The sequence below is a fragment of the Strix aluco genome, chromosome 2 (assembly GCF_031877795.1).
Source record: "Strix aluco isolate bStrAlu1 chromosome 2, bStrAlu1.hap1, whole genome shotgun sequence".
Taxonomy (NCBI): Eukaryota; Metazoa; Chordata; class Aves; order Strigiformes; family Strigidae; genus Strix; species Strix aluco.
In genome coordinates, this window is record NC_133932.1 from 19,121,180 (window position 1) to 19,137,242 (window position 16,063).

General features: G+C 35.6%; 1 protein-coding gene across 3 annotated transcripts in view; it reads left to right on the forward strand.

The window, feature by feature from the left end:
- The window catches only part of EPHA6 (EPH receptor A6), a 528,684-nt gene that overhangs the window by 415,889 nt on the left and 96,732 nt on the right, over positions 1 to 16,063 (forward strand). For all 3 annotated transcript variants that reach the window (XM_074812331.1, XM_074812313.1, XM_074812322.1), the window contains one exon: positions 5,091 to 5,276. In XM_074812331.1, the coding sequence (XP_074668432.1) occupies positions 5,091 to 5,276 (186 nt within the window). The remainder of the gene's footprint in view (positions 1 to 5,090; positions 5,277 to 16,063) is intronic.

A 16,063-nucleotide genomic window follows, 5' to 3' on the forward strand; every position in this document is an offset into this window, starting at 1 on the left:
TCTCTGCTTAGAAGTGCAAAATTTAAGAGCCCCTGAGTGTATTTACCTACTTACGCTCTGTTGTGCACGTATATCTGAATGCTGTACAAGACATTGGGATTTCTCTGCAATCATTTATTAGCCATGTTATACAGACAATTTGTTCTGCTCCTTTGGTGCCAAGTACTAGTAACATAAGGGTAGTACTACATGATGTAAAAAAAGAGAGCGCATATCTAAAATTGTTCCTTACACACTGACTGCTCCACATAATGATGTTTTTTCCATCAGATACTAAAAACAGGTTCAGAGAAGGTGGCAACAAATAGCCTTTAGTAGTTACAAAGATCAAGATGACACTTGGCCTGCAACAGTCAGACATCATAGCCAAAATAAAAGAGAATGTCTATATATTTAGTTGTAGATTTAATAAACATTCCTATTGCAAGTTCGTATCATCAGGCAGGTAATAATAGGAAATGCAAAGCAGCAACAATTTAAGAAAGGATGCTATGCTCACAAGATTACTTTGAGAAAAAAATGAATTAATGCAATCTTGTTAAAATCCTTTTTCAGGTCCTGCTAGTGGACATTTACTGAGCTGATGTTTTTGAATGCAGCCACTATATACAATGGAGCTAGTTAACTGAAACTTTGATCTCGGCTCTCCCAGTCTTCCCCTCTGGCGTGCTTTTGGTGTTCCAGTACATCTGCAAACTCTCTGAATTACTATTCTTCCTTCTGGTGCTTTGGTGAAAATAAAGCAAGTAAAATACAGACTTTGCAAAGTCCTTTCTAAATTATTTGTGCTTTACTTCCTCCATGTGTAGATGTGAGATATTTGCATTAAAGTAACAATATCTGCGCATAAATCCAAATTCAAGATGGGTATGTAGTCAGGTTACTTCCCTTGAGTGGCTTCCCGTGATCTCCTACCTTACCTCTGAGAAAAAAAATACTGTTTTGTAGACTTTTTGATTGAATGAAATATTATCCAGGTTAATAGCTGTTAATGGTCTAATAGCTTCTGCTGATATCTTGGTTCAAACTGGAGGGTAAAGGCAGTAGGGGAAACAGTTTGCAACCAAAATGGAAATTGCAGTTTGATCAAATATTCGTAATAGCAAGCTGATTACAATACCAAAGGCAAAACAGAACCTATTCATAAGTGCTTCGCCTATGTTTCTCATGGTAACATCAACCAAATAAACAGGTATTAGTGAAGTTCACATTCTAGCAATAGTTACTGTTTAATTGGTGAAATTGGTGAAATGGTGAAAAGGTCCATTCCCTTTTATTTTATCCACTACTTACGACCAAGTTTTACTAGTGTTTAATTTGATATTGTATATTCTTGGATTCAAAACTCTTGGCCCATTTTTTTTAGCACTAATATAAAATATTCCATGAGATCTCCCATTGGTTCATTGCAAAGATCACTGGGTGCCTTTTTGCCATCTCTTCATTGCTGTGGATTTTCTTCAGATGGTCCCTTTCAGACACTCTTCATACTGAGCTGGCTGCACCTACTGACATGTTACCATATCGTTTGATTTTGTCCTGTCCATGACACTTCTTTCTGCCTCATTGCTTCTTGCTCTTTGGTTTAAGGCTTTAGCACCTCTTCATGGAAGGAATTCCCAGGGGTCCTTTGTAGGTCTGTCTTAAAAGTTACAATTAATCTCTTTATTTTTTTTGTTAAAATGTTGAAACTCAAGGAAGAGGCCAACTTTCAATTTTTCACAGAGAGTACACTATATTCTTTTTATAATCTAAAAATTTTGCCAGTTCTCCCATAGGTCTAACGACTAAAACTGGGGAAAATGAGCTTAGCTGTATTTGGTGCTGTGACCTTTCCGTTCTATCAACAGCAACTGTCTGTGTTGTAAGACATTTGTTTTGGTCCCATGTAGTAATACCAGACTGCATATCAGACTTTTAAATGACTGACTACTCCTGCTTCATTTTAAATAACATAGATGTTGTGACTGAATGAGAAAAGAGGTGCGTGGTTTGCACAGGGTAAGTTTCTAGACTGCTCAATTAGCTTATTTTTGTGTAACATACAGTAAGACATGTGGGGTTCATATCATTAAATCAGGAATTACACTTTATTAAAACTGAACAGACAATGAACTCTTTATCTTCTCTAGTTATCACCAGCTTTTTCCCTGGAGCAAGGAAAGATGTCAACTTCATTGACATCTGGCTCTTAGCTTCTACTTATTACACATGCAGTCATGAACCTTTACTGCTACAGGGTCAACATTTGTGTTATTTATCATTAAACTTGAGCAATGAACTTATATTCTTAGATTTTAAAAATCCCTTTTGTTGAACACATTCCCCTTTGACTTTAAAAACATTCAGAATTCTTTATCTGAACAAAAGTGGAGAAAAAATACACTGGGATGAAATCTCATCAAATTCTTTCTCAATGTAAATAGTTCAGTGTTTTAAATTATATCATTGTTCTCCATCTTGTCTAAACCAGAACTAGAAGTTGTTATACAAACCTTAGGTTTCTAAATGTAGTAGCTGTCTGTTCTGTGAGCTGATGACTGTTTGAGATCACGTCACCAAAAAAAATTGTTGTTAGTCTTTATGTTCACCAGTTTATCAATCCCAATATCCAAGGGGAGTGAAATTTCTTTCTAACTGTACAAATCATGCATCCAAAAAAGGGAAAGGAAACAGGTCAGGGAGAAGACACGATGTTCCTTCCCCTGCTTTGGATGTTATACAGATAATAAATCTTGGCACTGTAAGTCCTTCACCTGCCTCCTTCAGTTTAATCCATTTCAAAACACTTGGTGAACAGCCCTTTACAGTCCCTGAGGTATGAATGCCATTATTTATGAAATTCTGAAGTTGCAGTACTCTTGTATAATCTTATACTAGCAAAACGATTTATTCTATAACCTATGCTTTCCAAATTATTCTCAAAAATGAGATTTTGCTGTTCTGCAGATTTATTGATCATGACATCTCTTTAAAAATCTGGATATTAAGGCTCTAGTATTTTTGCTTTCCATTGTTTCATCAAGAGAAAGAAATTGGAAATTTTTCTCATTTTAGGCATTTAAGTTTGAAAAGCCAGTAAGATGCAATAAGGTCATGGCTTTAAAGATGCATTCTAGCACTGCTGGATGTATCACAGAATAGAAGATTGATTTACCATGTCTCCTTCAGAACATTCAGGTTTCATGACTTTGTTTTATGATAGGACTTAGAAGTCCAAATTAGCTACTACTTTTTCAGTGGCAGTAGTCAGACAAACAAACTTTTAAGGAAAGCTTTCTAAGAGCTAAAGGGGCAAAATCATATAGGAAAATCCCTACCCAACTTCCTACCTTTTGTCAGAAGATTCCCAGAGCATTAGTCTGATGACATACATTTTCAGACATATGCACACACCTTCAGGGAAGCACATGATTTAATTTATTTTTTTAAATGATGTAGAAATAAAACAAATGGGGTTTTTTGGTAGAAGGAAGACCTAGAACACTTTGCTTTTGATAGCTATTTAAGAAGCTGCTAATTTATTCAGAGGTTATGTTCAGCATCTGCTAATTGTACTCTTGCACTTGATGATGTCTCTGTTTTGAAGCAAAAGACAAGCTATGAAATTGGTTTTTAATCCCTCCACTCTTCCTGGATCTTATTGGCTAATAAAACCTTGTTTTGTTTTAGTAGAAGCGACAGAACCTAATAAAATAGAAGCTGTATGACAATACCCATTCTAATCCTATAACATCAGGGAGTTACAACTTTCTGAAGTGAGGCTTCTGCCTTTAGTGCTTCTCTCTTCTAGATTCGGTTCATATCTGAAGACACAGTGTTACAGGGTAGAGCTCTCTTTTTTTTGTTTTCTTTTGTTCTGTCCTTAAAGTTTAAGTAAAACAAATTCAGACAGCACTCAATAGAGGGGGTAACAAATTATTTCCTCCAGTTATATATATATCTGTTTATAACTTGTTTTTTGTTTTTCAACAGTTCTGATTCCAAAATGACTCAGGTAGAGAATTTAGTTTTGCTGTGGAAGTACTCTGCACTAAGGAGTGCTTTGAAATATTTTTGTGAACGTTGTTTTTCATTTACTGAATTACGACCCATAGAAAACTGACCTGCAGGCATCCACAGTGTATTTGGTAGGGGCTTTAAATAACTTTTGAGTGGCTTCGAGATCAAAGGAAAGCTGTGTTTTCCATACAAACTTAATTAGTAAATGTGTAAAGGGAGTACGAGGAGGCATGCATTCTTCAAAGGCCCTTAGATACAGAGGAAAACATCAGGTGAAGCAAGCTTTGAGATTCCTCTCATTATGCAACTCAATCCTGATTTTCTGAAACTCTTGGCCTTTGGCAGTCTGAACAGTGAAATATGTAATTAATTTCAAGTAGGTGTGTAAGCCCATTTAAATAAATCATGTGCAAGTGCTTTTCTGGGGCATAATAGCATTAGGTACGTTTTAAACGCTTTATACAATTGGAGGTTAGTCAGGTATTCTGATATTCTTATGGCATTTCTTTTCATATATGTCTTAGTGCATGACACCCCTATAGATAGATATTGCTATAAATAGATATTTTAGGTAGATATTTTGCCATCATTAGAATTAAAATCTAAGTGTCATTACATTCCTTCCTCATAGCATGCTCAGTTATATCACAAACACACTGATATCAAAGTTCAGTCTCAAAATGTCTGTAAAACAAGAAGAACCACACTGTGGAGGGCAGATGGTTTGGCTGTTACACTGAAAGTACAATTCCCCATGATCTCGTGGTGTGGCACAAAGGAAAGGTGATTATTTGTTATGAAGTAAGGCTGAGTATTTTGCTTTTCTGGGATGTGATGAAACTCAGGAACTTGAATATCCCATCCATTATTTCTCTGTCCACTTCTACAGGATGTGTGAGTTTCTTGAATATTTTTGCATTCTTGTTTCACTGACAACTACAAATAACCAAACTATTAAAAAAAGACAGCTTTTAAGACAGCTATTGAAGGTTATTTTGAAAAATAAGGTGTTTAAGTTCAGCAGTACAAACTGTACTGTAGTTCTTCAGTCACTGTGAATGATCTAACAAATATTTTATCTATTTAAGGTGAGTTTGGAGAAGTGTGCAGTGGACGTCTGAAGACACCGGGAAAAAGAGAAATACCTGTTGCAATTAAAACTCTAAAAGGTGGCTATATGGACAGGCAGAGAAGAGATTTCCTGAGAGAGGCTAGTATCATGGGACAATTTGACCACCCAAATATAATTCGCCTTGAAGGAGTCGTTACAAAAAGTAAGTTACTATTAATACTAATATTAATAGGTTTTTGTTGTTTTTCCCATTCTGTGTTATTTAGTAACAAAATTAAGCATTACTTCTACATTCAATATGGATTGCAATTCTCAGAAATTATCTGAATCACAGAGTGACAGTGGATACTACAGAGTTTGGGACCATAATAGGAAATGCATAGCCTATCTGTTTTCAGTTATAAATGTTTTGTTTTCATTTTTTAATAAAAATCCTCCTCATTCAAATAAAGTCTTTACAGATTCTTATGAAATAGTGGAATACAGTAGAGAAAGCCATAAATGTAACTGAGTTGACAATGAAGACAAATAATCTTGTAAGGTAGCAGCTATATTCTTCTCCCACAAGCACTCATTATTTATTTTGTTTTACTGATTTTGGTACCAGAAGAGATCAATTTCCTACTTTAAAGAAGTAAAATGTAAACTCTTTTAAATTTATTGTACACTCGCAAATGATTCACTAAAATTCCAGAATAATCTATGAAATGTCTTACTCTTTATACCTGTTGCAGCTGCCAAGAGATACCGCTTGTCTCTGAAATCTAGCATTTTTAGCCGTGGACTTTTCTGAAATGCTGAAATATCTAGCTATCATTTAAGTATTAAGTAAAAAATTTTATTAACATGCACATAATTTCTTTAATGCCAACTTTTTGAAGTACTGAATTGAAAAACTCATAAATTACACTCTTCTCAAAATTAATCGTTGCCTCAACTAAGCCATGTTGGACATACAAAACAATGATGTCCTCTTACCATCACGGTAAATGCAATAAATACGGTATGAATATTTCCTGTTTTCACCTTGTTACAATATCAAAAGCTATGTTTGGAAAACACAATGTACTAGACAAAGAGGAAAGTATAGCTCCTGAACTCATGTCACTGGAATGGAATTTCAATAGGTTTATGGCACGACCTTGTTCAAAGCTGTCTCTCTGTGGTTCTAAATTAAGACGAAGAGGATTTTTTTTTTTCTTCACACAGTATTGCAAGGATAAATTTATTATTATTTAGGAATGACTGGTTATTAGACTAACAAAATCCATTGTGTTGCAGACTTCTGGGAGGATATGGCTTAGTCTCCTCCATTGCTCTCCTGTCAGTAACTGCTCTGCTGGCAACAAACAAGAACACGAGTTAATACTGGCTGAGCAACATTGGAGATCTTTGTCAAGAGATATAAATATGTAGGAACTTAATTGAATTTAGCTCCTAGCTTCATAATGAGCAGTATAGCAGCAATTAAATTCCACCAGTGTCACCAACATGGGCAGTTTATGAATCAGTATCACAGGTATGACTAGGATCCATGCGGTGGATCTAGTAGTGTATGTCTCATTTCTGAAAAAGACTAATGTCTGTGATTTATGAATATTGTTTAAATCTAATTAGATGGTGCACACAGAGTACAGTATAATATACTTGGCAATGGCATGATTGTTTAATCTTTGCCACGTTTATAAATTTTCTTTCTGTAATGTCTCGTCATCAGTCTAGAGAGAAATGAAGATTGCATTCAGAAAACAGAAAAAAACCATAAATCAGTGCTCAAACGTTACAGTATTTGTTCCTGTTCTACAGGAAAAGTAATTATAAATAACTGTAAGTCAAGAAGTCATCATTAGCTGTTCTACTTTTCTCTAAGGAGCCAACAAACTTTATTATTGTTTTTGGAATGTTTGCTTAGATGTAATGTAAAAATAGTAGATGTTACTGTTACAGTCACACTGTCCTATAAAAAAATATTCATCTCAGATATAAAATAAGTAGAGAAAGTTAGAAAGTAAATATTTTGGGGTCAGGCAGGTTTAAAAAAATAAAACAATTATACAGCAATAATTATAGAATGAAAAAAATACATGAGTTATCAACAAATAAGGCACAGAAAATGCAAGTTTCGTAAAGGACAAAGTTGTGCAGTACTGCTCTGCTGCAGGGAAGAAGCTAGGAGGCGTGCTGAGCAATGGACACACGCACTCTGCTATGCTTTTCTTTTGCCAGTTTACCTTTAGGATGTTGTCTTGCATTTGTACTGCCCCATCTGTGGTATTTAGAGAATAACATGACTTCAGCTGGGAGCAGAACAGCTACCTTGCATTTTACTAAATCCTAAATCTAGAATTGCACAAGCCAACACAGGAGAGGAATTTCCTATAACTAAAAGGTGTGCTGTAAAAGTCAGACAGAACCTTGTCCTAGCCAAATTATTTATGCAATGATAGCATGATTAAAAGGTGTTTTGTGTTAAAACTTAGATTAATAACAGCAGAAACTATTTATCTGATGTGCATTGCAGTTCCACTAAACTATAATGGCACATTGGATGCAGTAAATTTGATTAATAGACGTGTAATGCTCTTCTTAGCACATGCTTTCCTCTTTGTAACCATTAGTCATTAACTTCCAGCAGTTGCTGATATATATTGCATCAGTTTGTAAGCAGTACCTTCCATTACAGTGTCATTGACTATTGAACAAAAAAGAAAAAGGATCTGATTGTAATAAGCAGAAGTGCTCTACCAAGTCAATAGCTATTGACTGGGGCAATAACAAATTCGCCTGTTCGTTACAAATGAGAGCTTTTATCTGCTGCTACCAGCTAAGCAGATGTTAACTTTTAAATGATACTGTTTTCAAAATTGCTATGGAATATGTACTGTACAGGATGAAAAAAATGCTAAACTAAGCTTGCTCAAAAGTGTGTCTGAAACAAAGTCTTAATCCCCTTTCCTGATTGCTTCATTTCTCATTTGTCCTAACTGCGATCCCTAATCACAGAGAGCAGTAGGGAGAACAGTTGCTGTAGCACAGGCTTTCTGTTATCAGAGAGTTCATTTCAAGGGCAATTTGCCAGACCAAGGCAAATACAGTGTAGCACAGAATCTGGATCCAATCATTCGCTTATATTGCTCGTCAGAAGTCACAAGAGAAACTTTATTCCTGTTCGGTTTGTTTTAGCAACACCATTCTTTGCTTGGTTTGCCAGAAAAGGCTGCTTATTGCCTCGCAAATTTATGAGGGATGCTTAGGCATTTTATAAAACCCTCCGTGTTTCTCTTTCAGGTCTTTTTAGCACAGTGATAATTTTGGGACCTCTTCTTGGGTGTGTCAGAGCATGCTCAGCTGAGTTATATGTTATTGTCTAAGCTGCTGCTATTTCATAAACATGTATAAGAAAATTAAAACTTCTTACTCCAGCACAAGCATATGTAACCAGCACTGAGATCTGGGCTATAAAGAAGTAAGATGGGTCTTCCACTTCTACGTTATGTTGAAGTCTGTGTTACAGACTTTCCACGAAAAATCTGTGAAGTAAATTAAAGCTATGCTTACAGCAAACGCCTGCCAACATAACTATGTCTACAAGAGACATGAAAAAATGGTCTCTGACAGTTGTAACTGTACTGGAAGAAATCATTAGTGTTACACTAGCCAAACTGGAATCTATAGTTAGTTTAGCTTGATGGTATCTTCCACAATAAAGTGCAGCCTTGTCAGTACTGTGTAATACTGTGTCAATACAAATTATCAATGCATGCAAGGGCTTTGTTGTAGTCATAATCTTAGTTTGTTCCTCTCCCCTTCAGACTTTACCCCAAGTAACTTTCAATTGTTAAAATTAATTTCTAAAGAATTGCTTCCATTTCTGAACTTTGACTGCTGGAGGATTTGCACCTGTCACATGTACAGGAGAAATCTTTTTAAGGCATTCATTTTCTTTAACATGGAGATTGTTACTCTCCAGAAGAATTTCCAAATTAATCCCTTCACGAAAAGAGGGTGAATAAAGACAGCACCTAGATTTTTGGTTCTGTGTAAGCTCACATCCTCATAATGTTGAGTCTGGGTTTGGAATGACACCTTCAACTTCCTTCTTGTCTCCTCACGGTTTTGCTTTAGTGGCTTTCAAATTGTGAATGCTATTGCAGTTCTGAAATCTTTAGTCAGTCATCTGGCAGATGAAATTCAAAGCTTTAATCATTGAGTTTCTTTTAAATTATTGTATATAACCTGTTCAGTGCCAGAAGAGTCCTGAGGTCAGTGTACCTTGCCTTGTCCATGAGAAAGGCAAAGCAGCACCATGATCTGCTTTCACTCTAATTTGCAGTATGTAGCTCTTCATATCTGACCCATTTTTCATTTTTCAAAAATGCTGGAGATAACAATGAATTTTTTTTTTTCAGCCAAGACATTGTGTTCTAGGCCTTTGAGCCCTTAGCATAATGAATCTAATGTTGCCCTTTTCTGAAACCTGTTAACGGGTTGAGACTGTTAAATGGAGTTCAGAATTCATTTTGGAAGGTGACATATTTTGCAGTACATGTGTCTATTATACACAGCATTGTATATTTGGCTGTTACGCAGAAGTATTGAGGAAGTTTTGTGGCAGTGTTTGTAACATGCTTACCTTGGTCATGGATGGTGAAATTTTACTCCCAAGAAATGTGATTGTACAAAGTTTAAATGTTGATCTTTTAAGAGTTGTGACTATTTGAAGTAGGCTACACCATGATAGCTTACCCAATATGATTGATTATTATTATACACCAAAAAAATGTGACCTACATTACAGTATTTATCATTGATTTCTGAAAAGTAAAACCTTTAGGGCCAATACAAAACATACAATGTTAATAAATTCCATATTAGCATTATAGTATTGTTTCTAACCTACCGTGTAACCAATTTCAAATCTTGATATTTACTTCTGTCAGTAATCTCAGCCCATCACTGAGATATCAATGGCATCTCCAGGCACAGATGTACTTCTGGGAGGCCAAAATGGCTTCAGATCCATCCCTTCAACCCACCCGTTGCACTAGTAGCAGTTGCCTCTGACTTATGCAACAAAGATGCACAATGAAGACATTATTCATCCCTGAATATCTTCCGTTCTGCTTATGGACAATCCATGGTGACAGAGTGATGGTGAGACTACATGTGTCACATTAGCCAGTGGGCTTTACATGGCACTAGGTATAAAGCTGAATTTGTCTGATGAAACGTATTGTAGCTGTGCATATAAAGACACACAAAAGAGCAGGATCTCAGTTATGTTATAAATTGTTCAGTAAGTGAAGCTGTAAATTTAAATTTGGCTCACCTTATTTTCCTTTGTATCCTGTTTCATAGATAAATATCACAACATATTACTGAATTTAGCGTTGCTGTGGCCAGCAAAATATCACAAAACCCACAACTACAACCTGCACTGTTTACTAGATTATTTACTAGATCAATTTATTAAAATATCATCCCAAATAAAGAGTTGAAATGTAGACCTGTGGACATGACTGCTGTAACATGGACAAAACTAAGTGTCTATAGCCTTCTTGCAAAGTAGGTTGCCCTTCATGGACTGATATTCGAAGAATGTAATTAATGTTGACAGTACTGATTTATTTTTAAACATGCATATATGCGTGTGGATATTTCAGTTAACATGCAAACTACCACGCATTCCATTTTTTGAAGGTCGCTGGCAAAAATTAAGAATGCACAGTACTTGATTCTCCTGAATGACACATACTTAAACTAGCTTTTAAAAATTAATTTTTTCTTTCATTCATTAAATTCTGATAATTATTTTTTTTTCAAAAATCAAGGGGCTATTATGGTTTCCTGCAGTTCAAATCAGTCACATTCCTGTGTTCTGCTTCTCTGTTTTGCAGCTATCAAGCTATACATTATACCTGTCAATTCTGCTGTAACATCTTTCACAGCATGATAAGCAATGAAGAAAAAGCATATTGTCAAACAGCTAACGTCTTGTTAACAGCAGCTTAATCTGACCATGATACAGTATCTAACATAACTAAACTTCTATAATTCTACTTTTATAGGTTACATCTGAGAAACAGGATTTCACTTTCTTCAGGACCCTTTGCCTTCAGATGTCTGTATTCAGACATGTAGGACCTGACTTTCAAAGATATCTAGATGCTTTGATGTGAGATGTGGTTCTAGCAGAAAAATAGGTGACAAAAATCATTCATGCCAACAGCCATAAAAAGATAAAGCCCTGTAGATAAGAAAGAGATTTTTTTTCTTTTTAAGGAAAAGCATGGTCATCAATTTGCATAATTAGCATTATTATTAACTGCAAGTGATTGCATTTCTATATATCTTCTGAAAAAAGTATGAAATTTCTTCCTCCACCGTGAAAGTAAAGAAGCATATGGTACAATAAGTTAAGAAGCAAGATAGTTATAATGTGTAGGTGATATATGAAGGATTGGGGCCTTTTTTAACAACTGTAACCAGAAGATTTAATGAATAACAGGGGGAGACAAGATCGCATTCTGCTGGCAGGTTTGCTGCAACAGCATGGCTGATCTATTGCCTTCTGTAGGAAAATTATATAAGCAAATTATGAGAACAATTATAAATGACAACTGCAATTGCAATTGACAGTTAAAGGAGTGAGAGGGTTAAAGCATGTATATAAAGCAGTCAATAATCCTGGTTCACAAGCTGTGTTTGATTGATTTGTTTTGATAACTGTACATTCATTTCTTATTCTGTATAGAGGCAATAACAGAGTAGTAAACATACATGTGACTGAGTTTCGGTAAAGTCCTGTTGCAACTTTGTTGTTGCTAAATCTTTGCTGAGAAGTGAGGTGCTTTCACTGAAATTAATGCCAAGACATGCTGAGTTTGAGAATAATTTATAATGATAGCTAAGAGAGGTTCTCCTGCATTTTAGAGCCTAGCAAAGTCAGATTATATCAGAAGCATTATTTGGTAAGCCTCAACTTAATTGTTAAATATTACATCACACTCAAAATTGAAGCAGGGTTGTGTCCTCTTAAAAGGCAAGTTAAGTAAACTTTGTACTATTTTTCAACAATAAATCATTCTCTTGTAATTCACAGAATATACGGCATTGGGCTGTGAAGGACACTGAGAGGTCATCTTGTCCATCTTCCTGCCCCAGGGCAGATTCAATTATATTTAAACTAGTCTGGATAGATGGTTGTCTATCTTATTCTCAGAAACCTCTCCTGGTGAAGATTCTACCGCCTCCCTGGGCAATCTGTTGAGTGTTTAACTATCCTCGTACTTAACCTTCCTAGTGTAATTGAATTTTTTTTTTACTGCACCTTAAGGCCATTAGCTCTTTTCCTGTCTGTGGTGGAACAGTTTGTGCCTTTCCTCTTTGCAGCAATATTTTACATTTGTAGATCGTTATAATGTCTTTACTGTCTTCAGTAAATCACACAGGTTCTGTCAAGTCTTTCTTCGTGGTATATGTTTGCTAGACCTTTGGTCATTCTTAATGCTTTCCTTTGGACTCTGTCCAGTCAACTCATATCTTTTTTAAAGTATGGTTTTCAAGAGTGGATACAGTGGATGCTGAGCCTTACCTCCCACTAGCAAGCAGGAAATAATTATTTTAAATGTAAACTGTGTTACTTTAAAGTAACTGTGTTACTTTAAATATGTGTGGTTTTCAGTAGCAACCATTGTTGGATTTTATTTTGATTTATTATTACCCATAGATCCTCCTTTGTGAAACAGCTGGCTGTCTAGTCTTCCTCCAGGATGTATTTGTGTGGTTGATTGCTGCCATCTCCATTGACCTTCTTTGTCTTCCAGAATTTTATATTATGTTTTCTCACACCTTTCCTTAGCATGCCAAGTCCTTTCATTTTGCTGTCTTTCTCAGATTTAGAAACACACTCTCAGTTCCAACACTGAAGTCATTAACGAGAAAACAAAACAGTAGCAAAAGCCCTGGACCATACTCTTTGTATCTTTCCAGGTTGACAGTGAACCACTGAGGACAGTTTTCCAGCTGTTATTACCCTGACTGTGCAATAGTTTCATCAGAAATTTCCTAGGGAAATTTGAGGAAAGTACTAAGGAAAAAGAGTTAAATCAGAGAGTACAATTTAGAATACAAGTTTGTATGGACCATGATGTAATGTAGTCAGGACTGATGTCTCATTGCTTCAAACTAGTTGGCTTAATACCTTTCTTTTGTGCTGGCATTAGTCTCTTAGTTTCCAGTTGTAGTTCTTGTACTACTAGTCACCTAAAGAATGAAAGAGTGGCAATAAAGCTACTGTAGGCTGCACTGACATAAGATAAGACTTTATACCAGGAAGGCTGTCACAGTTAGGGGAATATATCTCTATAGTTTCATGGATCACAGTTTGTTCTTGATAATAAGCTAACAGATGTGTCTTGCTTAGAGTAGTAGCCTTATTATACCAAGGTTTACCTGTTTCATCATCTTTTGAGTTAAGATAGAGTTAAGACACTTAGACTTCACTTTTGTGGGAGCTATCTAGATTAGATATCAAAATAATAGAGATAATTTGATGCTTCTGTCCCATGGCAGATGTTGGATCTAGATCCATGTCTCCTTGAGGTGACACAATGAAAGATGGGAGACATAATCATGGTGACTGTTAAGTCCCCATGGTTACTTTTTTTAAGAGAAACAGCTGCTATTCTCACTGGTTTAACTAAATTCAGAGTGAGCATATCAAACTAGTAATACATCCCTGGTGCTTTCAATTTGATGCAAAGTTATTCTCAGTGTATTATTTTAATGTTGCCTAAAGTTTGCTTGTGGGTGAAGAGTTCTTGTTCACCCTCACAGTTTTGTTTGCATTTCCGATTCTTTGAATAAGCCTACTGCCTTATATGTATGGAAGGGTCATTGTGAGGACTTACAAGTTAATTTATCATGGAATCATAGAATCGTTTAGGTTGGAAAAGACCTTTAAGATCATCAAGCACAACTATTTATGAAGTGTTTAGAAACCCAGGGGGCAGAGTGCTATTGAAGCCATAATCATTACAACTAAATAATTTAATAATGCTGGAGCCTTATTACAGAAGAGCTGTCAAATGTACTGAGTTGTAAATAATATTAATCTTCTCTAGTCCAATGGATTTTAGGTATCTGAGAATGGAGGGATGTATGTTAGTACTTCTGCAAACCTCAGAAAATGTATGTGTCATTAAAATAAACAGGTACAAGCCAGCAACTAGATTTTTATTGGTATGTTGAGATCCTTAAATAACCATTTAAAACTGATGTAAATTTCTATGTTGCTACCAAAAATAGAGCACAGTTATCTGTGCTTTCTCATATGGGATATACTGATAGTCTTTATGGACCAATAGTATTGGTGTTAGCTCTTTTAACCATGTTATGCTGCCAGGTTCTAGTTACCAGCTGTCAAAGTTAAAGCCTTCACAGAAGAAATAAGAGAATGCATTGTGTAAACATACCCTAATTCACCTAATATACAAGGTTAAATAGATCAGCTTGTATGCTTGAACTTTGATTAACTGGATGAATGTTTGAGTCATTAAACTTGTTCCAGAAAACCTGTACCTCTTCTCTGGTTTACATCTCTTTAAATTTTACATTTGTTTGCAAGTATGTGAATAAGGAATGAAAGCATAAATTTTTTTTATTCTATATTGTTTAGGCCTGTCAGTTCACTTTGCCAAATTTGTGATGAAACAGAACATGCAAGACCAACATCAGTAATTAGTTGAAGGGAGAATGCCAGCAATGTGGTACAGGTTAATACATAAGGACCAGTTACAATCCATAGATTTACCTCAACTAGAATAAGAGCCTTGTGATCAGTTTTGTCTCTCCGAAACAGAGAGACCATCAGCCCTAGGGAACTGCTAGTTCATCAGGTAATTATGGCAGTGGTTGTCCACATGTCACACATGGTCTGTCATATAAACCTCTGCCTCAAGAGGTTGTATTGTGGTCTTCACTACAGCTTAAAGGCTCATACCTAAATGTCTAATGTAAGGCAACAAGCTTGAGATATCTTTAACAGCAGATTCATATGAAGAAGAATAATTAAAATATGGATTAGTAATTTTCACATTAATTATCTGATACTATATTTTATGGAAACATGAGAGTTGGATGGGAGGAAAAGAAACCTTTGGTTATTTACAGCATCATCTTTTTAATGCAAGGATTGCTACAAACTATAGTTGTAATGCTTTGTATGGGACAGAAAGAGAGCAGAAATGAAAGGAATTTCTTGAGAAGGAGGTAATGCCAGTTTGTTTTAGAAAACTGCAGATAGGTTTCTCTTGAGTAATGACCAGATACATCCTCCTCACAAAGGGATCAAAGCACTTGTATGGAGTATTGCCAGTCGGGACATGCTTCCCACATACAGATTAATTTTCCAGTGTACAGAAGTAAAAGCTGCTGACAGTAACCAATTTCAGTGATTAGCAAGAAATCTTTTAAATTTGGAAGTGGAATAGTCATATTTTGAAATGAAAATCTGTTCAGACTTGTTTGAGTTATGGTCTGTTGAAAAGTGCCATATGTTTTCTGTGTTTTGCTCTGGAGAGCAAGTGAGAACTTTAATGACAAAGGTTTGCAGTGAACACACACCCACTCATTTTGCTTCCTGATCTCATTCAGCATTGCAACTCCAGCCAAGGCAGATAAACTATTTCTGCTTCCACAGTTCTAGAGCTATCATCAACATCCACACAAAATAATGCCATCATTTTAATACAGTTTTCATCTGTAAACTGTTTACTCAGAATCTATTAACTCAGCCCATCACTACGTTCTTTGTATATTTCTGACCTCCAAATTCCTTTCTTTACTTCCTCTCTACTGTGAGTCATGCTATATCCATTTCACAGACTATAATTATCTTTCCAATTCTTAATACATACATAGTTCAAGTTCCAGATGATTAAATAATTTAGATGCAAACTGTCCGGGATCCATTCCAGACTCTTGAAG